At 40.8% G+C, this 23,418-nt stretch overlaps 2 protein-coding genes across 2 annotated transcripts in view; one reads left to right on the top strand and one right to left on the bottom strand.

Annotated features, from left to right (window-relative positions):
* LOC117288997 (valacyclovir hydrolase-like) lies at window positions 1–8,953 on the top strand. The gene is made up of 6 exons (XM_033769880.1): window positions 1–245; window positions 2,147–2,241; window positions 3,788–3,954; window positions 5,533–5,686; window positions 6,883–7,138; window positions 8,214–8,953. The coding sequence occupies exons 1-6, from the start codon at window positions 133–135 to the stop codon at window positions 8,314–8,316; spliced, it is 888 nt and encodes a 295-aa protein (XP_033625771.1). The 5' UTR covers window positions 1–132; the 3' UTR covers window positions 8,317–8,953.
* Window positions 8,950–23,418, bottom strand: part of LOC117288995 (tonsoku-like protein) — a 22,763-nt gene continuing 8,294 nt past the window's right edge. Inside the window, exons 11-23 of the mRNA XM_033769878.1 lie at window positions 22,202–22,266; window positions 21,976–22,065; window positions 21,568–21,804; window positions 21,119–21,239; window positions 19,593–20,617; window positions 19,212–19,378; window positions 18,246–18,402; window positions 17,588–17,666; window positions 16,188–16,543; window positions 14,861–15,032; window positions 14,091–14,266; window positions 13,067–13,140; window positions 8,950–12,493 (exon numbers count right to left, since the gene is read on the bottom strand). Of these exons, the coding sequence (XP_033625769.1) occupies window positions 12,133–12,493; window positions 13,067–13,140; window positions 14,091–14,266; window positions 14,861–15,032; window positions 16,188–16,543; window positions 17,588–17,666; window positions 18,246–18,402; window positions 19,212–19,378; window positions 19,593–20,617; window positions 21,119–21,239; window positions 21,568–21,804; window positions 21,976–22,065; window positions 22,202–22,266 (3,080 nt within the window). The 3' untranslated portion in view covers window positions 8,950–12,132. The remainder of the gene's footprint in view (window positions 12,494–13,066; window positions 13,141–14,090; window positions 14,267–14,860; window positions 15,033–16,187; window positions 16,544–17,587; window positions 17,667–18,245; window positions 18,403–19,211; window positions 19,379–19,592; window positions 20,618–21,118; window positions 21,240–21,567; window positions 21,805–21,975; window positions 22,066–22,201; window positions 22,267–23,418) is intronic.

The following is a 23,418-nucleotide window of genomic DNA, read 5'->3' on the forward strand; positions in this document are numbered from 1 at the left end:
TAAAAACATTCTGATACGTGCGTGGTGGGTATTGATAGTTTTGCCCGCTTTCTCTTTTTTTTTGCAAATTACCAGGGGTCCCACGAGGTGTGCAGACTGAGGAAGGAGTAGCTGCAAGACAACTAGTTTATAATGACTTCGTACCTCTTTCTACTCTCAGCAAGATGTGGAGCTGTTCCTCCCAAAACAATTCTTCAGTCTTGTGGAAGAACTTTGCAAACGATAACTGCAAGAAAATGGTCCAGGTAAAGAATTGTCCAAAAAGTATGAAGGCGTTTGTTTGGATTGGAAAGTAAAATCGGGCATGCAACAGTTGTCCGCGTTATTTGATATTTTTAGGTTATTTAAATTATTAAAATAAAACGCTGTGCAACGAAATGCATCTAATAAAAACCTGGGAATTAACATAAAGAAGGAAAGCAGAGACATTTTCTTGCACAGCTTTATACAACATCACTGATCACATGGGGCAAGTTTCGGATGACTTTCGTGAAGTTGGGTGCTTGGATGGGGCTGCTACTGCACAGCACTAGTGATTCTCTAGTCGTGTTGAAGGAGAGTGGCACAGCTACTTGGCAACTTGGTGTTCAGACAACTCGTCCCTTGGGCAACGTGACCGTTCGGACTTCTCGATGGACGTTTTTTTTAACTGTCGGACTCCAGTCACTCCATGGACTCAGACAACTCGACTTAGGACCAAGACAAGTCGACGGATGGCCATGACTGGCTGTCTCAATCGTCGAGTTGTCTGAACTGTCGAGTTGTCCGAAATAAATTCAGAACAAATTCTTTGTAGGCCCACACTCTAACTTAAAAGTGTGTATTTGGCTAGTCCAACTCCAATCTTAATGACTTGTGTTGAAGTTACATTACATCATACAAACAAGCCAGCTGAAGATTTATCATTTCATTTTCGTTAAGCCCGGTTCATACTTGCGAATGCGAATGCGATACGAATGTTGACGTCACAAAACTCGCAACGAATGATTCGCAGCAGTTATCGAATATCGGTGCGAAAGGAGGGTTGTGGCGTCAAATTCATGTCAAATTCGTAGGAAGTATGAACCGGGCGTTGGAGTCTTGTTCTTTGGTTTTGATTCCTTTATTATTTTGAGTCCTCAACCAGTAGGCCTATCATGTTGAGTGCAGTGGACAGTACTTAAAACTGGCATCAACTTTCATTATTATCTAACAATAGTTTTTTTTTAACTAAATGAAATGAAATATCAAAACAAAAACCAAATTTAATTTTACAATGTTAGGCTTGTTTATAAAATGTTGCAATTTTTGTCTTAGGCCACATAAATTTGTTTTTTTTTATTGTCCCTGCCCGACCGTTCAAAACCCCCCGACCCCATTTATTTATTTTATTTTTTTATCATAAAAACATGTCTGTATATCTCTTTATACGTTAACTGCCTGCCCAGATTTTTCAGCTGATATTTTTGTCAAAATGTACAGGTTTGAAAGGATGTTAAAAGAAATTGTTTATTCATGTTGGCAAGGCAAGACAAATTCTTCAAATATTTACTTGGGCTACACTGTGCTTAGTTGTTTGAAAAAGTTTACAGTTTATAGTGATTGTGATGATTTCTTTATTCTTGATTCCTGAATGTCAACAAAACTTTATTAAAAGAAAAAAAAACAAAAAAAAAAAACCTCCCTTCCTCCCCATCCGCAAAAAAAAAGGACGATCAACAATTTTTGTTTTTATGTGGCCTTATCAAGCAGCTGAGCTGGAGACTGACATTGAACTACATTTCAATCATTTATGTGTATTTTTTAACAGGTTGGGGTGAGGATATGATGCAACAAACTCTGACATCATCGCACTGAGGTCAAGGAATAAAAATTATCTTTTGGGCTATGAGTTGTGCCTGATACGAAGAGATGGCCTGTCTCCATTGCTTGTCAGCAATGGCGGCCTGTTCAAGGGGGTGTGGTCTTAATAATACAGAGCATTAATAAACAGCATTAGGCCTATAACTAAGAATAGAGCGCTTTACAGGAACGATGGGGGGAAAACGAATTAGGATTGGTCGTGGAACAAGAATGTCTGTGAGAAGCTAGCATCCAAAGACTAGCTGAGCACCCTGCAGAATAGTATTTAATGTTCACATTTCTGATATTTTTATATATTTTACAGCGAAGGAAGCAAAGTAGCAGTAAATGGTGTACATCTCCACTGTGACCAGACGGGCAAAGGAAACCATCCTGTGTTACTCCTCCCTGGGGCAGTAGGTAAGATTATGTAAACTCCTAACCCCCGCATTAAGGCCCGGTCCCACTGCAGCGGTAACGAGAACGACGCAAAGAGAATGCATTCCATTGGTTGAATGAGCGTGTGCATATTCTGCGTGGAGCAATTCAACCAATACAATGCGTTCTCTTTGCGCCGTGATCGTTTTTCGTTTTCGCTAGCGCTGCAGTGTGACTCGGCCTTTAGGGTCACTCTACAGACATACCCTGCCAAATACAACATAATGCAACACAGTTGAAATGAGAACCATGCCATATGTAACACTATGCAGCACCAATATGAAGTCACTTGACTGCTAAATGCAACAAGGTCAGCCAAAGAATGGCATCTGAGTCGGCCGCCAAATGCAACAGATTACAACAATTATTACCATTTGGTGCATATTGTTGCGTTTAGCATGGTATAGGCAGGCCTGCATGCTTCGTTTTTAAAAGGTCAAGAGCACCAAGGCATTTTCTCCTTGGTAAAAGGCACTTTATGAGGAAGTTGTAATATTTCTACTGGAGCACTTCAAGGGCCCCAAGACAAGGCCCAGTGGGTATGGAGGCAATCGCATTAAGTTGCCTCTGTGAAGTATCAGGCCTGGTTAGGGTGTGGAGCCCTCTAGACATTTTGATAATTAATATTCTTGCACTATTTCTAGAAGGCTAAATGACATCACAACTTACATGAATTAGATACCTGTCCATGTATGTTTTGTTGTCATTTAACAGCTGAGAAAGACTTTACTAGGGTCGAAACATCAAACCATTAACTATTCTTTTGCATTTTTACCATCTAGGTCCATGTGGTTGGAAAGTGTCTACAATGTATGATGCTGACAATAAAACATTATAATATTTCTAAGTCTAAGCTAATTCTATTTTCTCTTGTAATACATTTGATGTATTTGTATACTATATTAACAGCATACTCAACTGATGCCCCAGCAAAAAATAAAGTCTCATAAAAATCTTCTTTTTTTCTTTTTAAGATCTTTAGTTGCATGGTTAACCTTTAGAACACTTACTTTTAGGCAATAAAGCTATGAATACAGCAATTTTGTGATCATACTTATGTCTAATTTGTATCCTTTTGCACACAATGGTAGTTTAAAATATCATTTTACTCTTTTAAAAAAAAAATGGTGTATTGGCTAATTTCAAACGGGAGTAACTCAGCAACACGATACACCCCAAAGCTTTGACACATACAAAATTACTGCTGCTGGTGTGTTCTTTCCAGCCATGCATATAACTCAATTCCTGAAATTGCCTACATGAGCGGGTCACATTTTGATTGTGGTCTTGCTCTGTATTGTATTAAAGTCGTGTGTGAATGTCAAATATAATCATAATAGGCCTATATAATAACAATAATGATGACAATAGTTAGGCATACATATTTTTAAACAGCAAAATTTTCAGTAATTTTATTACTGAAATTTAAAAGTTCTTGCCACAAAATTGATGTTACTTTTTGTAGCGATTTTGTGAATTGACAACTTCTAATTATTGACTGCCACGGCTTTTTGATTGTCGCCTGCAGGATCAGGAATAAGGGACATGGAACCACAGTATAAAGGCTTAGACAAAAACAAGTATAAGCTGGTGACCTTCGACCCAAGAGGCTTTGGTAAATCAAGACCACCAGAGAGAGATTTTCCTTTGGATTTTTACCGACGGGACGCTAAAGATGCTGCAGACCTCATGGCTGTAAGTGAAACCTTTGTACGTAGAGTTTTAGAGGAGAACTGTACAATACAATACAATACAATACAATAAAACTTTGTTGTCCCTGCAAGGGAAATTCCTTTGGCCTTATTGCTCACATAACAACACAGTCACCAGTAAAAAGGTACAACGTTAATGGGTTAAACCTTACACAGGAAAATAGTGGGCCTAAATACAGAGTTAAAAGTGAACCACAGACAGATAAAAGTGCATCTATTATATACGTAAAAAAGAACACTAAACAACAACAAAAGTAAAAATGCAATAACAACAAAGGCGTTTAGATCCAGTATGATAAAACAACAACTCACCGTTCAAGCTGGCCCTTATATAATTGAATGGCAGCCAGAACAAAAGAGCTGCCATACCTCCGTAATGGATGAGCATGAGTGTGCGAGCTGATTCGAGTGGAGTGTACATCCGTAATGGATGAGCATGAGTGTGCGAGCTGATTCGAGTGGAGTGTACCTCCGTAATGGATGAGCATGAGTGTGCGAGCTGATTCGAGTGGAGTGTACCTCCGTAATGGATGAGCATGAGTGTGCGAGCTGATTCGAGTGGAGTGTACCTCCGTAATGGATGAGCATGAGTGTGCGAGCTGATTCGAGTGGAGTGTACCGCCGTAATAGATGAGCATGAGTGTGCGAGCTGATTCGAGTGGAGTGTACCTCCGTAATGGATGAGCATGAGTGTGCGAGCTGATTCGAGTGGAGTGTACCTCCGTAATGGATGAGCATGAGTGTGCGAGCTGATTCGAGTGGAGTGTACCACTTACAGGACTGATACTTCACTGAGGCCATTGCTTGGTGCCCTTGAAATGCTCTACATGTAGTAGAAATTTCCTCATAAAATGCCCCTTACCTAGGAGAAATTACCTTCGTGCCCTTGCCCTTTCAAAAAACGAAGCGTACAAGCCTGGTCTTAGTTGATGATGACTGAAGAAATAACACTTGGCACCATTTTGTAGGGGTCTAATCTTATCTTATTATAAGGTGACTTATCGTGGAGGTATACAGAGGTGATGGACCTAGCTGGTAGGCGAGTTTCTTGCATTTATAAAGGAAAGGCGAAGGTAGTCGAGGCCCAGAGTGAAAGTTAAGGAGATGTATAGGATTTTGGTGTTGGGGGAACTTTTGATTAAGAAATTATGTCTATATGCTGTTACACAAGTCAAACAAATTGAGCTCCTGGACAATCTAAGAAGAGTGATTTGAGGAGCTCAAATGAGCTCCAGAGTGTTCTCAGGAGAGCGATTAAAAGAGCTCCTTGTACTTCTATAAACAAAAGTTTGATGTCACAGATGCACAGAGGAATAACATTAGTTTGGTGACATTTTTTTTTAGAACACTGGGGACCTTATGAGGTCATAGCTTTAGAATGTGTGTCGTGTGTTTATAGTGAAAATTGGGAGTGAGCCTTAATGTGCGCACAGTGGCCTAAATCTGTGTTGATTCAACAGCGCCCTCTCTTGATATTTTGCTATTCGCGATAAACCTTATTCTAGAGCAGATGATCTTAATACCTCTAGACCACCGAGCTTGCCTGGTTGCTTCCTTACAGGTACTTGGACATGACAGGTACTCTGTACTTGGATGGAGTGATGGTGGTATCATAGGCATCATCATGGCAGCTACATATCCAGACCATGTACAGAAACTACTAGTGTGGGGAGGCAATGCATATTTCACTGAAAAGGATATCCAAGCTTATGAGGGTATGTATGCATGTAGGGTCTGGCTGAGCTGTCTGGTGCACCAGACTCAAGCTCTGTTGGCTAAGTCATCAGGGTGATGGTTCGAATTCAGGTCATGAAACATGGGTCCTTGAGCAAGACTCCATGGTGTCCACCCAGGGGTAAATGGGTACCAGGCCGTGGTGAGGGCAGAGTTGGTTCTTGTGATCGATTTTATCTTGATGGGCTACTAATATCCCAGTTCAGTTAGCTTGCGATGGTTTGCAAGTAGTTTGCAACAAATTTTGAGGCACTTTCTGTCAGGTCCCTTGGGGACTTACTCCTTAATGTCCGTAATTGTTATTACTGTTATTTGTTCATCCTATTATAGCATCCAATTTAAAGAAAGATTAGAGTCCTTTGTGCCAGTATAAACTCCTTAAGTCACGCTTTTAACATATTGAGCCTTATTGTTGTTGCTATTATTTATGATTAATAAACACTTCAGAGAGTTTTAGTGCACTCTGATTGGTCATGCGGTAAATTAACATGTGCTATCACACTGTTATTGCCTGATTATGAATTATGTCCTGCTGTAGTTTTTTTAAAGACCAAGTATTTTTTTGCGTTCTTAATGGATTGCACATTTTAGTAATGTAAAATCTAAAATATAAAAATTTTACATTGATACCAAAAGGCCTACCAGAAATAAATACAAAGTTTGGGATCAGTTTTAGAAATGGATTACAGAAATGCAATAAATATTAGTAAATGGTATAATATCAATAAAAAATAATAGGCTTATAATAATTTTAAGAAATAGATTCCAGGTTTATGATCCATTGTCTTTACTCTTTAGGATGGTTTTAAAATCCACCAGTTGGTATTAATGTTTGGTGGAGACAATTTATGATAAATAAGTCGTAAATGATCTAAGATTTCTTTGTCAACTTCAGAAATAAGTCACACTCTGTGATAAATTTAATAAATAGATTCTAAGTTTGTAATAAATTTTCTTAAATTTTAACAATGGTTTTTAAAAGCCGTGGTTGGAATTTTGTGATAAAATCCGAATTGGTAGTACCATCTGATGGAGAAAAAAAATTAAATATTGGTTATATTTTTGGGGGGTATAAGATGAACTATTTGATGTTATAATGATTTTCTCTCAAAGTTATACCTGAAATGATAAAACTAAACTAACTGTGGTACTACATTTTAATTTTTTTTTTATAAAGCAACAAGAGACATCTCAAAGTGGAGCAAGAGGATGCGTGCTCCGATGGAGGAGATGTACGGCGCAGAAAACTTTCAGAAGCTCTGGAGTGGTTGGATAGACGGCGTGCAGAACATCATGGTGGAGAATCGTACAGATGCGTGTATGGACGACTGCAGACAGATAACCTGCCCAACGCTTATCATCCATGGGGAGAAGGATGCCATGGTGCCCAGTGAACACCCGCTGTACTTAAACCAGAACATCAGAGGATCAAGGTGGGTCATCGATTGGATTAATCAAAGTTTAATTTTCCCTCGGAACCCAGTGTTTCAGGAAATTGTTTGACTTTGTTGTATTTGGTACCGAGGACAATAGGAGACTTTCCAACGCTAGGTGGCAGCAGACATACCGGGTAAGTTTCCATTGTTTACGTAGTTCTGAACATGCGCATAATTCTGAGAACAATGGATTTACCCGGTAAGTCTGCTGCCCTCTATCGTCCCAGAAAGTCTCCCATTTCACAGAGCACTGGTATTGAGTATAAATATGTGCTAGTGTGGCAGCAGAATCTGTCACCCTGGAGATTCAGTCCCTCCATATGACCAACTGTGTACAAACTTCTTGTGATAGTGCCCTCTTTTGAAACCTCCTGCTACAGCCCATGTTAATTTCCCATGCTGGGGTCAGAATCTCCGGCAGGCAGAATTCCCTGGGACACCGGCTCATTTTCAAGAAGCCCAAATTTGTCCATGATTCTCCTCTTTTTCCTGACCTCCTTTGGCTTCCAGTTGCTCAACGTATCCATCTCCACAATCTTGTTCACACCGTATACAAGTCTCCCAACAACCTGAGTCTCCTAGCGGAAGTCTTTATTGTATTGTCTCCGATCTTTTGTAGGTGATTGTCTTGATGTTCCAAGATCTCCCATTCAGGCTGTTGTTGAAGCGTTTTCTGTCCCTCAGCTTTGGAATTAGACTTACGTGCCACTCATGTTAGGAACTCACATAGTCTTGCTGCTTTCAAAAAGGCCCTCAAGACTCATTTCATCTCTTGTCGTAATGTTATCTGGGTTTATCCAGTCAGCCCAAACCAACCCAATCTTTCTCTTCTATTCCTTTTCCAGCGCTTTGTATCCTATGGTTAAGGTGCTTTGTAAATGTCCTGTTTATTGTTATATCAACCAATTATTGTAATTTTTATATATTTTTTTAATTTGTCAATTTCATATAAAAATACAAAATTACAAAAAATTTATACGAATAGCATGAAACTCAATAGATTTAATAGGTTATTTATAAGTGGCAATTATGTTTTTAAATTGTGTCTTTGTTTTATCAACTTCTTTTGCAGACTTCTGATGATGGCCGAGGGAAAACATAACCTGCACATGCGCTACGCAGAAGAATTCAACAAACATGCTGAGATTTTCTTGGACAGCTCAAATACCTCTTAAGCAAGTGAGATTCATCTTTCTAGGCTGGGTGAGCAACACAAGTGGTTTAGTCGAGATCAAAATAAAAATGAGTTGAACAAGCACTCAGAGAAGACGGACCTTTCTTGTGTTACGTGTCAAGCCCAATTCACACGAGAGCTTTTTAACCAACATGTTTTGCGATATTTCGCATCCAGGATAAAAAAATAGCAAAATCCACTCGTGTAAAAGCTATCCTGGTTATGGAATAGCAAAGGATTCTGACTAAAAATGACTGCGGTCATGACCAACTACAAAAAATCGCAACTAGGTTATAATCGCACAGATCGGCCGCGTGAAACGACTCAACCAAGGACCCAGTTTATGCTGTCGTAGTATGCCTGCGTAAACGCGTTCCGTGCCACGGATTGTCACATGCTATGTTTGCGGATTTCCAGTCTGTCCATTTGTTGTGGCACTTTTCTGCAGTTTGTTTGCCTTCAAGTTTTTTCTGAGACAGCCTTCCAAACTTTGTGGTTATGAACCATTCCCTTCATCTTTGTCTGCACTTCTTCAGTGCCCATGATCCATGCCCATGACCCTTGCATACTCCCCACCAGGGAGCGGAGATGGTTTAAGGAGTGAATTAAGGCCCAGTGACCAGGGGTAATAATGTGAAGCGCTTTGGGATGCCCTCCGGGTGTGAAAAGCGCTATTTAAAAACGGGTTATTAAAAACGGGTTATTATTATCGATCAGCTTGATCATATCATCGTAACTTAACTCCAAGTCACTTTTTCTTGACTCTTTTCTTTCCTTTCTTTGGGTTGCAACTGAATGATTGGTGTTTTTGATGAAATACTTGCAGAAAGATCATTGATCAATGGTTCGTCAAAACTAATTTCAATTATTTCTTGGCAAAAAAGAAAACTAATAAAAGAGTGGCACGACACCACGGCCCAATCAAGCTACATGTACATGCGGAAAAATGCGGGAAAATCACTAGTTGCCTACTGAGAGCCAGCCAGTGAAAGAGTTTCGTGCTGCATACTAGCCAACCGATAATAAGGGACATTGTTTTGGTTTATCCTGTGAAGCACTATTGGAAATAGTAAACAATCGTGATGCCAAACAGTTGGTGCCCATAACAGAGGACGTTGGTTATCAGCGCTCGTGTACTTGGATGTACTTAAATACTCTACTGAAATCATAGCTATTTTATCAGATTCATAATCATCATTGTTCACATAATTACAGAACAAGGTAATGTATTCAGTTGAAAGACAACTGGGCTTGTCCCGTCCTAGGGTTATTGGCGAAATGTGAAAACTAGGGTCCAGTGTTAATTTTTAAGCCTGAAACGAGGTGTTTGATAACTTAAATCTCTACTTATCTTTTTACAATAATAGGTCGATTAATGAAAGTAGGTACACTCTCTGAAAGGCCCTGTTCACTATTGGTTAGATCAGTGTGATCACTGTCTAAAATGGTATCGCTTCTGAAAAAAAGAGTAAAACAATAGTTTTTTATCACAAGTGATAATAAACTCTGTTTGAAAAACAGAAAATACATGTACGTCCCTTTTCACTCTTTTCTTGTGACCTCGAGAGTAGAGTGGCTCTCCTGCATAGAAAGGCTAGTGTTATTCACAGGTCTTTTCCCTGTTGGGGTCATTCTGGACCCATATTTTGCATGGTTTTTGCATGGTTGAATGCTGAATTGAAACGAGGTCGTCCGAGGTTTTTTACAAGATCTTTATGTTTGGTTTTACAAAGCTCTCCTAAGCAGTCTGTACGGTTTAAAATTGTTTTATTTTATGATTTCTTTGAGTTTGATCTTTATTTTTAAAATTTTTGATTGGATATGCTAGCCCGTGTACGAGATGGAACACTGCAAGTGACAAATCGGGAATGGGTTTAACACACAAGAGACAACAGTTTTTATGACATCGACAATAATTGTGTCAAATTTATTTTGATACTTAGCTGAAGTATACTTAATAATATAAACAAAGAAAAGGCCTTTAGTACATTACCATGTTTTCTTATACTGATAAAATAGTTATAAATGTAATTAAATTACTTATACCAGACAGTTTATTTTCACCAAGTGAAATTGCTTTCTAAATTATAGATGGAAATTAATTGCTACTTATTCGGTCATGAATGCACCTCGACAAAATGCGCGTCTGCCATTTCCACCAGTTTTGTCATTTTGTGCTTGATATGGGGCATATGGTGTATTGTATTGTGTCATGTTTCTGATATGCTCGGAAACTCAGGAATTCTTCAGAGGATTTTTTTCTGATATTTCTGATATTTTTCTGATATTACCTATGGGCAAAGCAAAAATAAATCCGAAGTTAGACTTAAGTATGAAGAATATCATGCCAGAAAAAAGAGAGGAGACTTCAGAGGTTATGTTTTTTAGGGGGGCACTTCTGTACGAGAGAAAAAATTGTGTGTTAAAGTATGGGAACATTTGGGTAGAGAGTACCCAAATTAATACCATGCTCATTAATTACAAAATGGCAGACAGGATAGGCGAGTGTAAGGCCGTTTCCAAAACTGCAAATTCAGCTACAGCCACAGCAAGATCAGCGCGTCTGCCAGTGTTGAAGAATAGGCAGAAGCACATGATCTAGCCGTAGCCGAAGTCACTGTTTTGGACACGGCCCAAGTGTGCAGCATTTCATGCAAGGGGTCAATACATGTACTTATTTTTGTTACTAAAGAATGATTTTTTTATTTTCCAACTTAGAACCAAGCTTTAAAAGTTGTTTTATTGATAGTAAGTTGAAATGGTTTAAGCAATACATAAAAGAAGGGGGGATGGTACGACACTTAGCCCTTGAAAAAAAAAAAAGTAGGAACATTTTGTCAAATATGGGGCTGACCTTCATATGTGGTGTAGACTTGAATAGACTTTTCAGACTTTTAAAAAGTATTATCACAACTAATTCTGATATTTCCCAGTGGCAAAAAAAAAAACTAGCAAAAATTATACAAATGCAGGAAGAATATCATGCCAAAAAAGATTGAATCAACGGTTATTTTCACAAAGTAATCCTGAGAATCCTGGTTTAGGTAAAAATTAAATTCTCAATTCTAACAAACATTTGTCTTCCTGGTTATTTTTGTTGTCCTTTGTAAAAATGAATCAAATAAATGAAGTTGTGGTAACTGAACTTTGAAGGCTTCGTTTTCCCCTTCTTTTACTTGATAAAATCAACAGAGTGGTCAAAATTGCAAAAACCGTCTTGGCTAGGGCAAGCCATGCCCAATTTGGAAACTTTAAAAATATTCCCTTGTCTTGAATAAGCTTTGTATTGAGCCCTTCTTGATGAGAACACATCATCAAACCAAGTCCTTAACAATGCCCTGTTGTCGTCCATGAACATTATAGTTTGCCCTTAGGCTTTTTCCATTGCTGGCCAGCAGGACCAGTTAGTTTGTTGTTTCACATCTCCTTTGAGAAAGACTCCTTTGAGAAAGACTTTGCTTGAGTCGAAACGTCAGGACATTCACTCTTCTTTTGCATTTAGGTTGGTAAAGCAGTTTGCATCAGCTTTCTCTTCTATTTTCTGCTTCACTAGCTTTTTCACTGGGCCATATTTCACATAAACTGAGTATGCTTTCCAACACAGAACCAGGCAGCAAGAACCACTTGGAGAGATTTGTGACTGGTTCTCGAGTGTTTTAACTAGAACTTGGCTAGTGGACCTTCAGTTAAGGGAGCTCGCTAAAACATGTAGCAATTGATAAGTTTTACCCTCGTAACATATTTATTTCCCATGAGTTCTTCTAGCAAGCATACCTCACAAGGTTTTGCAGTAGCGTTCCAGTCGCTACCACTCTAATCATTCCCTGACATACAGCACACATCGCGTTGAATCCACATGATGCATCGCGACGTTCCCATGTGCCTCCTCCCACACACCGATCAGTAACTCGCAATCCCCCTTGCTCAGTTTGTTCCCACACATCCGAAGCCCCTTCAGGGGAGCCCTCTTGTGGCCATCCTGGACCAGGTTGAGCGACAGCGATGCGAGGAAGTCCGTTGAGAGAGGCGTTCGTAATCCACAGCCGGACAGATCGAGGGATTCTAGTGGGGGTTGGGACCTGGCGGTTACCTGGAGAAGTTGGCAGATGCTGGCTTCGGTGATGTTTGCATTGCTTGATAGGTCAAGGGTTGTGAGCTGGCTGCTTGCTGGTAAACATCTGGTCAAGAAGAAACACAGCAATCAACAAAAGTTTACTCTGTGTGGTGCCAACATTTTTTCCAGAATTGCTTATTGTTTGTAATGTCTAAAGCCGTGTGTTGTAACTCCAAGCGTTTTTGCCTACAAGGTTTTGTTCAATGATGTATCTTTAATCACTACAAACCGTCTTAAAAAACAGCCCTTCCCTCCAACCCCCACCCCTGTCTCCCCATTCATTGTTTTCACCTTGCTTTTTGCTGTGTGCTTTCTGATCCTCTCTCGCTCTCTCTTTGCATTCCTGTTCATGTGCTGTGTTGCCATTTAGCCTTCAAGAAAGACTCAGCTAGGGTTGAAATGTCGGGCCATAAACTATTTTGTGCATTCATACCATCGGTCCTTTTGGTTGGTAAGCAGTTTGTAACAGCCAACTCTATTTTCTCTATTATTCTGACACTAAGCAGAACCCAACTTATCCTAACTAAGGGTCGAGTTTCGGGTGTCGGGTTTTTCCCATCTTTCAAATTGTGGTAATGACGAGTGCTGGTGATTTTTCAATGTTTATCGAGACTCGGGCTAGAAACTGGTGACTTACCTGTTAATATCAAATATATCTTGATCACCGAGTTGACATCCCGACAGACGTAGCTCCTTCAGTGAACAATCCGGCTATAAAAAGGAAAGATATACAATGTGGAAGTACATCTTATAATCCAGATCTGTATAATCCTGCTTTATTGGATGAAGCCCTCTTTCCCCAACTTCAATTCTCTTCTGGCACTTGTCATTTTAGTCCATGTTGCCGTGGTAGACTCCCCATCTCCTGTTCTGTCTTCCTCATTTTCTCCTTTGAGTTTTTTGGGTTCATCTGGGCCCAATTTTCATGGCTCTTACCCCAGAATCATGTGCTTACCGAGCCCTTTAAAAGCACATAATTCTAAGAGATGTAAGCACAGAGTTCGGCAGTAAGCAAACAAATTGGGCATGTTGGCAACACAAGGACAAACCCCTTCTGTTGGGGAAATGCACTTGGTTCTTCCGTTACAGGGCAAGTGCACAATTAATGCGCTAAGCACTTTTACAAGCAATAACTTACTGCTACACTGAAATATGCTTGATGTAAGCGGCGATTCTTTGCTTCTGTTAAAGCCATTGGACTCTTTCGGTAAACAGTTATTGTCCAAAGGTCCACACTTCGTGTATCACAACTTATATATAAAATAACAAACCTGTGAAATTTAGGCTCAATTGGTGATTGGAGTTGGGAGAAAAAAATGGGAAAACTCTTGTTTCCGCACGTTTCGCCGTGTCATGACATGTGTTTACTATAATCCCTAATTCTCGATCGAGAATTGATAATTGTTTTAATGTTTTCTCAAAAAGTAAGCATTTCATGGAATAATATTTCAAGAGAAGTTTTTTACCATTACCTTCTGTAAACCCTGTAAGTTATTTGTAAATCTGTGAACTTTTTTTTTTTTTTTTTCTGTTCCGAAAGTGTATAATGGCTTTAAGCAGAGCCATTAAACTGGGCTCGGACGTCTTGCTTTCTTTCTAAGTCAAGTGCCCTTACCCAAAATAATATTTATTTTTCTCAAGAAATTCAAAAAATATCTCACCAGTGAGAGATAAGCAACGAGATGCTTGGCTAGGTTGCTTCCTGCTGATGACATGATGACGCAGGATAGATCCAGCGATGACACAACCTCCGATGATAGACATCGTAGGAGAAGCTCCACCCCGGTGGAGCCTAGTGCATTATGGGAGATGTGTAGAGTCCGTAGATTGTTTGCACCTGGGACATCAATGCAATGACAGGAAAATAAAATTTAAAAAAATCCACGCATGTTTGGTTTGTGGATATATATATTTTGCTGTGTAGATTGCTCTACTAAGAACGCTCTGGCTATTAATCTACTGTTGAAGAGCTACTACTGACTTCAAATAATAATAATAATCCGTAACTGGAATACACAATCTGCAGTTAGTAACGTTTCTCAGATTACAATTTTGGGGGATAAAAACTGATACCTTTTTCCATAACCACATTACTTGAAGTAAAATGATTCTCACAAAAGCTATCAAAAGCTGATGTTCTTGTAAATTTTGAATAGCTATTAACTTAAGGAGTGATTACCAAACATTATACCTTCCCCTCTAGAGTCTTCTTGCCGAAATACAAAGCATTTGAACTGCCTCGCAATCTCAGTGATCTAGTTGGTAAGACACAAATACAAAGGTCATGGGTTCGAATCCCACCCAAGTAATGTCTGTGGTGTTTTCTACAGAACAAGGGAAAGTACTGTAGTACGTAGTGTAGTACTGAGTGCTAACACACATTGGTAAGGGTAAAAACCAAAATTAATAATAACGGAGACTCTAATCTTACCCTGAAATGCATCGGTGAGCGCCCGTCGGTGAAGCTGAAAGAGTTTGGTTGTGAGGTCACATGAGGTCAAGACGAGGTTTGAGAGAAGGCTGCAGTGTTGGATGAGAGCAGAGAGGTACGGGGCGCATGCGTCTGTTAGTGGGTTGTAGCTTAGGTTCAACTCCTCTAGAAGCTGTAGTAATATGAAAGGAAATAGCATTTTTGGAAGAGGGGTCACACCTGTTTATACTTGCTTTCCCCCTACCACTTGAGAATTCCCTCTTTTCCATTTTGACTGGCGCCTTTATGGAATGGTTTTATATCAGACTCAGTGCGCCTTTACAAATGCTGTGTTACTTTTATTATTTCTTTTAATTCATTCTGGTCGTGAAGCCAAGGTCTCTCAGAAAAGTGAATGTAATCACTGCACAAGCCAAGAACCCCATGGAGAGAAGGAAAGAAATGGCAGTTTGAGATGTGAGAGAAAAACCCCAGAAAATCATTTCAGGGAAAACCCATGCAGTGCTGTTTGTTGCTTATGTGAGGTTTGTTCTATGTGTGTTTGTTTACCTCTGGTTCTATGTTTTGCTAGGGCCCCCAGGGAGAACAGTGTTTTTACACTGATGGAGCTACCATGTATAAATAATACGTAATAATAAAATACTTCAGTCAGGTAGGGACCGTAACTAAATACACGTAGTGCCCCCGGCATGATTCTAGAAGGCAAGGAAAGATACCACTACGTCAACCTGATCACCATTTGTTTTGGTTCCTCTTGTTACAAATATTTGTGTCCTATAACTATTGTAGCTATGGTAAATTTTTAGTGTGTATTTTTAAACCAAAACGCATTTCACTGAACAAATATTTGGGTTTATTTTACAAGTGACAACAAAACATTATTCTATTCTATTTTATATTTTTCTGACAAACAAGACTTTTTTTTAATGATGTGATGTCACCGAGGCAACCAAGAATGTAACAACAAGTCTGGATTTCATTGTTAACAGGCCTTGAACTTCCCTCTAGATGGGGCAAGGCAATCTTCCTCTGGTATGGGGCACTTCTAGGAGGCAAATATTTATTTGTATTGGATTTTTGCAAAGGGCACCACAGGGCAATTTTTGTGGGTTAATTTATGGTTTCACACACAGTCGGTAACTTGTGAACATCAGTTGTGGTGATGGAGGTTTGAAGTTCTCAAGAACTTATACCGTTTGTTTCCTGTGAATCATTGCTCTTAGCTTGTTTCTTTGCTGTTTTTTTTTACGGTAGGGGTGCTTTGAGGGTGACGGACCGTATAGTGTTCGCATTTTGTTTTGCATCAAAAGGAGGACTCAATAATTACCTCAATTGGTTTGGAGCTACCCTGCCCCAGTGCAGCCGGCCCGACATGTTCCCCTCCGATATTCCTCTCCGTTAATCCTTCCTGCAGTAGCTTCAATCCTTCCTGACTGATCCCGTTACAGCTTAGATCCAGCACGGCTAGATTGGGCAGACTCTTGAGGGCGGCGGTCAGGGTCGGCACGGCTGCGTCGCTGACGCGGTTGCCCGGTAGGATTAACTTGCGGAGGGAGTACTGACATTGGAGGGCAAGGAAGAGGGGCTTGAGGTGGGGGGCCTTCAGGGATAAGCTGTGGAGCTCCAGGGTTGTTGGGGTGGACTGGGATTGCTGGAGGTGACTGAGAATCTTGGGGTGCTCAACTGTATAAGAAATGAAAGTGATGTCTGAAGCTTTGCATGGTGTGAACAATAAGAATTAACAACAAATAAATAGTAAATTTGTTGTTGCAACCATGTAATAAAGTGCTGGCTCTAAAAAAAAGCCGGTGTGGTCTCAACAATTTGCATAGCATACTCTGCTTGTCTTCTCTGTATTTTTTTATATTTGATAGAAAATTGAGAAAGCATAATTAATTTATGGTCAGCTCATTTTTAAAGGCGTAGGATGAAGTAAAGGTTTTTTTAACGATCGTAGAATTCTGAGTGATGACAGTAGCTTGTCTAAATACCATGCCGACTTTTGTAAAGAGTCTTGGGGTGTTCAACTGTTTGAGAAATCAAGAAAGTGTTCATTAATTTGTGGCCAGTTCTTCGAGAGTGTTTTTCAAAGGAGTAGGTTCAAGGTTTTAAACTGATGTGCAACTCTGTGACTGATAACAGTTTGTCTGAATATCATGCCCACTTTTGTCAAGAAGCTGTACAATATTTTTTTAGTAATGTACTTATTTGAAATCTTAAGACAGACAAGTCTGTCCAAAGCCTGTCCAGGAAAGGGCAAAAGCTATAGATGTGTTCTCCCAAACTCGTCCTCATAAAATACATACATACAGACACACATAAAGGGCATTTTTATAGCCCCACTACGTCAACAACACAGCGCATTAGATAGGATACAGAAAATGTTTCATACACTTCTTAAATGTTCAAAGAGACTTGGATTTCCATATTGAGGTGTAGAGTGCATTCCAGGTGTGTGGAGCAAAATATGAGAATGTGCGACTTGATGCCGACTTAAGAAGTTGATTGAGTTAGGTTCCATGAGGCGAGTAGTGTCGGATGCTAAGCGTAGACTATATTGTAACACCTCCCCGGTCTATTGCCTCTGTTTTCTCCCTGTGTAACTTTATCTATACTTGTTTGGCATCCTTTGTGGTAATTGTTTTATTTTTTTATTCCTGTTCTGTTAGTACACCAGTGTAAACACAATCTTCCACTCCTTATTTTCTAACTGTCAAGCTTTCTTACCCGTCTTGGCGTTTTGACAGGCTCGTTTGTATCGTTCAGTGAGGGGCGGTAGGTCCCACGCTTCCACCTTACCAATAACCTTAAAATATAAAAAAGAGGATAACAATTTATTTGGCAATAAGAAGTGGAAGTGACACTTGAATTCGCTTAATGAAGGCGACGGAGGCAATTGCCTCCATGCCCCTGGTCATTGCCTTGGTGTCCCTTGATACCAGGGGTGAGAGTCATTACTAGCGAAAAAGTCTGAAACTTTGATACAAATTTAAAGGTATGTTGAAATGATGCCATTTCTACCGTTTGGTAACCCCTGGTGTTATAGATTCCAAGGAGCTTTTGGAAACAGTATCCAAAGCACTAGAGAAGTAGACCAATGAGCAGGATTTCTTTATTTGTGGATACAAATTTTGTCTGATTTTCTTCACCAGTCCCACATGAAAAGTCTGAACAATATCATCCCTGTGATACGTTCCCAATAGAAATTACCCTTAGAGAGGTACCCTTTAATGAAAAAAAAGCACTGCCCTTTCAACATTGTTCGATAATACAAGGCCTGACACACTTTCATGTCTATGCTAAAAAAAAAATATGAATCTGGTGAAACTTCTAGTGATTGAACCTTCATCTGGTGAAACTTCTAGTGATTGAACCTTCAACTGACCTCCTCATTATTATTCAGTAGGTCCGCAATGACATCATCAGGTGAGAACATGGCCCCTTCTCCCGTGCATAGTTGTAGCTTGGGTCTCAGTCCGCAGGAGGCAAAATGGCGTTTGGCTGCTTCCTCGCATAACCAACTCATAGTGTTCGTTGCTTCTCTGATAGACAGACATTTTGAGTAAAAAAGAGACAATTATAAATCTGGCCTGTTGTGGCGAATGTTCTAGTACATCTGACTCAAGTTCTGGGCCCAATTTCATGGCTCTGCTTACCGCCGAATTCTGCGCTTACGATCACAATTCCCCGCTTACGTGCAAGCGCCGAATTTCTGCGTTAGCGTTGTAAGCGTAGAATGCCTAATAAAAGGGAGTACGCACGCGCAGAAGCCAAAATTCGCCGCTAGCCTGTGAAACACGCTTGCCGTAATCACAGAATTCTCTGCTTCCGTAAGCGCCGATTCTGTGCTTACGGTAAGCAGAGCCATGAAATTGGGCCCTGATGGCCAAGTCATTGGATGGTGTTTTGAATCTCCGTCATGACACAATTGTGTCCTTAAAGGATCACGTTGCCTTGGATCGGTCGAGTTGGTCTTTGAAAAGCGTTTGTAACCGTTTGTTATAAAATACATATGGTTGGGAAGATGTTGTAAAAGTAGAATACAATGATCCACACAAACATGTCTCGAAATTGCACGGTTTTCGTTTTACCTCGTCCGTCAAATAACATGGTAGGCCATTTATGGGAGTCAAATTTTGGGGGGTTTCCTCCCACATCTAAAATACTAAAACTTCCTATATTGTCTTCTCTCAATAGGCCCTTGGCAAATACAGAGACTAAAGTTTGTTTTTCTGAGAGTCCTTGGCTCCACATCCAGAATTAGTTCAAATGAAATTATTACAGCAAACAGAAATTGTGCTTTGTCCTCAAATCATCCCTATGAAAAAAAAAAAAAAAAAATTGTTTTAACCTGATGGGGATGAGGAAGGTCTTATCTTGTATCTTGACTCTGACTCTCATAACGGCTCCAGCTGGCCCAGGGTGATGAGCTGGTCCAGGGTGATGGTCTGGCACGGGTGGCTGCTCCACTCTACTAGTGTCCAAGAGTCTTGTAGTTGGAGGTTCCTCCTCCACCTCCTACAAAGATAAAAAGAGGTGACTGTAGATTTCATATCTAAAAGGCAGAATGCCTCATCTTTTGAACAGGTTTTGGAATCTTAACAATCCATTTGTTTTGATTTCTGTTGTTTAGCTCACTCTTTAATTCCTGTTATTGTTAAGAACAACTCTCTTCATGTGTTTCCTTATTATCTTGTATGTGCGTGTGTGGGGGGGGGGATCGAATACTTACTTGGACAGGACTGAAGTCAGTGTCAGAATCTGGCCTGCTGTTTTCCTCAAACAGAGGTGAGGGTACACGACTTCCTTCTCTTGCCTGCCTAGAAACCACACTGGCTCCCATGCTGGTCAGCTTCATTTGCCTAGACCTCTTACTAGACTTGCGACTCAGCGACAAGATCTTCTGGGAGGCCCTCAACTGGCTTCCACTAGGACTTGAGGTACTTTGGGTCTGATTGTTATTCCTCATCATGTAATCCAAGTCCATTCTTGTCCTTTTGTTTGGTCGGGTGGCCACATCCTCAATCAGCCAATCGTCACCGCCGGTGTATTCCTCTTCGGGTATAAGAGCGGGTGTCTCATTGGTTGGTTTCGTTTTGGCCGTGTTGACTTGGACTGGATTCAGAGTCAGTCTCGTAGCTGCACTCCCAACACTGGACACTGCACTCATGTAACTCTGTCGCGCATCTTCACTAACAGGAGGTTCATTTTGAGTAGAATAAATATTCTCACTATCTTCAAGGTCATCGATCTGAAGAACATCATCATCAGCTAAAACCGTTGCTTCTAAATAGAGATCATTGCCCTCCATCAACCTCTCCTCTGTATTAGACGTCGAAGGCTTGTCAGCCACTACCCGCGTTCTAATGTGTGATGTCATCACAGGCAATGAATCCTGGGGAATATCCATAGACTCGTCTGAGTCATTCCCTGACTCTGCTCCCCCGAGTGTCTCAAAGTGGTCTCCATCATCACTCATCTCCTCGACGCTTCGGTCTCTCCGTCCGATATTTCTTTGACGAAGTGACGGCCCATTTTGTGACTGCTGCTTGCCTCTGACGGCGGAGGTGGGTTCCTTATTGGAACTAGTATGTTTCTTATTGTTATCTCTACCGTGGTGGTGAGGGTGGTTGTCGCTGTATGAGGTAGATGCTTGTGACTGTCTTGTAACGGCTTGAGATCGGCTCTCTTCCCTATCAAAGAGATCAGTATTCTCTAAGATATTCTTTGGCCTCGCTGGAACTGAATGGTGGTGTCCTGAAAACAGAAGTTAGAAAAGACTATCACTTTGGGCCGGTGTTTATAACTGGTTTCATTGGCATTATACGATTGAGAATATTTCTATTCCCCCTGGCCAGGATGCCAGTCCATCGCAGGTTACTCCCAGCTCTCACCGGTAGCAATTGGTATTCCTGGGTTGAGAGAAGCAATTGTCATAACATAATTCTGCAAATTACTGACCTTGAGTTCACTGCCCTAGATAGCTGTGCAAATTAGACACCCCGACAAAATAAAAAGGAGGCAAAAATCCATGTTTCAAGTTGTTGGTTGCTTTAACCTGCACTGTGATGTATTTTTACATGTATGAATGGTACACTGCCACAAATTTGATTCTGTCATAATAAATGTTTCATGTTACACAATTTCAATTTGAGGGTTCACTCGAGGGATTCTTTTTGATTGTCTCTCATTTAAGGGTAGCCGTACTCTCAATATTAAAAATATGTACAAGCAGTGAATTTTCTACTCTCGTCTTACCTTGTTTGTGGACCTGCTGTAACGTCTTGGACATCCTCTCTGCGTCTTGCCTGGTACCCTGGTCAAGATCACCGGCGTACGTCTCCATCCAGTTCTGCATCGTGTCCAATGCATTCATACCCTGTGTGAGCCAACAAATAAATAAAAATTGCCTTGTGTACCCCAGTAAGCAGAAATGAACAGGAAACCAATCACATATTGCACACGTTGAATGATAGTTTGGCTGGTAACCTTATTCTGGTAAGCATAATTTTCTTGTGCTTAGCTACTTTTTGTGCTTAAAAACAACTTAACGAAATTGGGCAAGGATTGAGATGGATAATGTTCAGGATCACAGGAAACTGGTAAGCATAATTTTGTTGTGCTTAGCTACTTTTTTGTGCTTAAGCAGCTTCACGAAATGTGGCCAAGATTGAGCTGGACAATGTTCAAGACCACATCAAACAAACCTTGTCATCTTTGGCCTGCACACTGGCCCCTCTTGCAACAAGCAGCTCCGCCACTTCAAAGTTTCCTCCGTTAATGGCATCGTGAAGAGGGGTGATACCGCTGCACCCCTCGCCCCCGCGATCGCTGATGTCCGCCCCGTATTCCAGCAGGAGCTCCACAATACCGAGGTGGCCAAAGTTACAGGCCTCGTGGAGTGGGATCCAGCCGCAGTAGTCTCTGGGATTGACTGGGTGACCCTGGGCGGGGGGAGGGAAAGTGACAAATTAGTTTTACGGTAAGTAAGGTAAAAAGTGTTAAGTATAGGGTTTGAAACTTTGCACGGTGGAAGTATAACTAAGATAGGTTTGTGACCCTATAGCACTGAGCCAACAAAAAAACATCAACTTCATGCAAAATGAACAGTTTACCTGGAGCAACAGCTTCTTGACTTGTCTTACGTTTCCGTCAATGCAGGCTCTGTGAAGCAACGTCTCTCCTTTCTCATTCCGCTTTGCAAACTGCCAAGAAGAACATGCAAGAAATTAAGGGATTTTTCAATAAAAAAATTGGACCATAATTGTTTTTCCAGCAACATGCCAGAATAGTTCATTTCACATTGGTCATAACAGTGTCGGAAGCGGTTGGTATTATTACCTTGCTTTTTCTTGCTCTCACAGTAGCTGATGACCGGTCATATTCTTCCTCCACGTCGGACACGTCTATCGTAGGGAAAAAAACAAGAACAAAACCCAGAAAACCATCAACCCAAATAATCGCCTCTTTATTGTTGTTATGAATCTGATCTAGAAAGCAGGCTGGGGTCTGGCATTCAAATCCCACCAGTGCACAGGACTCAAATCATGGTGACTATAGTCAGTGGGGTGTTGGTTCAAATCACAGTTATGTCACTTGTGTCTTTGAGCATAGAGCTTTGAGCAACAGTGAAGGCAGTGATGGTTCTTGTGTTAGATTAAGCTTACCCAAGCTGATACCCAAGCCTTCATTCGTATGGACTGTGAAAGGGGTAACCCTGTTTCAGCCCTAGGAGTAGGTGGCAACGGCCCTCTGGAAAATATAATTGTAGCCCACACCTTGAAGTGGCCTTCAGGCCTTGTGTGTCAGGCGACTTACATAAAAAAATAAAATAAAAAAAAAGAAGCTTGGTGTGATAGATACTTAATAGCACAGGCTGTACACTCCTCAGGGAGCCCAAGGTGGTTTAAGGAATGAGATAAATGGCCCAGTGACTGGGGAGTAATGTTCATGCACCATGGGGTGTCGTGGCCGAATGGTCCAGGGCAGTGGACACAAGTTCTGTAATTTACAGAAAGTGGATTAGAATCCTGGCCTGGTCAGTGGAAACACTTGTGTTCTTGAGCAAGGCTACATTATTTATCATCATCATATCTTTTCACCAAGGAGTACAGATAGGTACCAGTGAGAGCTGGGGAGTAACCTGCGATGGACTGGCATGCTGTCTGGGAATACAAATATTCAGATAGGTACCAGTGAGAGCTGGGGAGTAACCTGCGATGGACTGGCATGCTGTCTGGGAATACAAATATTCAGATAGGTACCAGTGAGAGCTGGGGAGTAACCTGCGATGGACTGGCATGCTGTCTGGGAATACAAATATTCAGATAGGTACCAGTGAGAGCTGGGGAGTAACCTGCGATGGACTGGCATGCTGTCTGGGAATACAAATATTCAGATAGGTACCAGTGAGAGCTGGGGAGTAACCTGCGATGGACTGGCATGCTGTCTGGGAATACAAATATTCAGATAGGTACCAGTGAGAGCTGGGGAGTAACCTGCGATGGACTGGCATGCTGTCTGGGAATACAAATATTCAGATAGGTACCAGTGAGAGC

Source organism: Asterias rubens, chromosome 4, assembly GCF_902459465.1.
Source record: "Asterias rubens chromosome 4, eAstRub1.3, whole genome shotgun sequence".
Classification (NCBI taxonomy): domain Eukaryota; kingdom Metazoa; phylum Echinodermata; class Asteroidea; order Forcipulatida; family Asteriidae; genus Asterias; species Asterias rubens.

Coding starts and splice junctions, on each gene's coding strand:
- LOC117288997 (XM_033769880.1), top strand. CDS start 133: ATGACTTCGTACCTCTTTCTACTCTCAGCAAGATGTGGAGCTGTTCCT. Junction 3,955..5,532: donor ATGCTGCAGACCTCATGGCT/GTAAGTGAAACC, acceptor GCTTCCTTACAG/GTACTTGGACATGACAGGTA. Junction 7,139..8,213: donor CAGAACATCAGAGGATCAAG/GTGGGTCATCGA, acceptor CTTCTTTTGCAG/ACTTCTGATGATGGCCGAGG.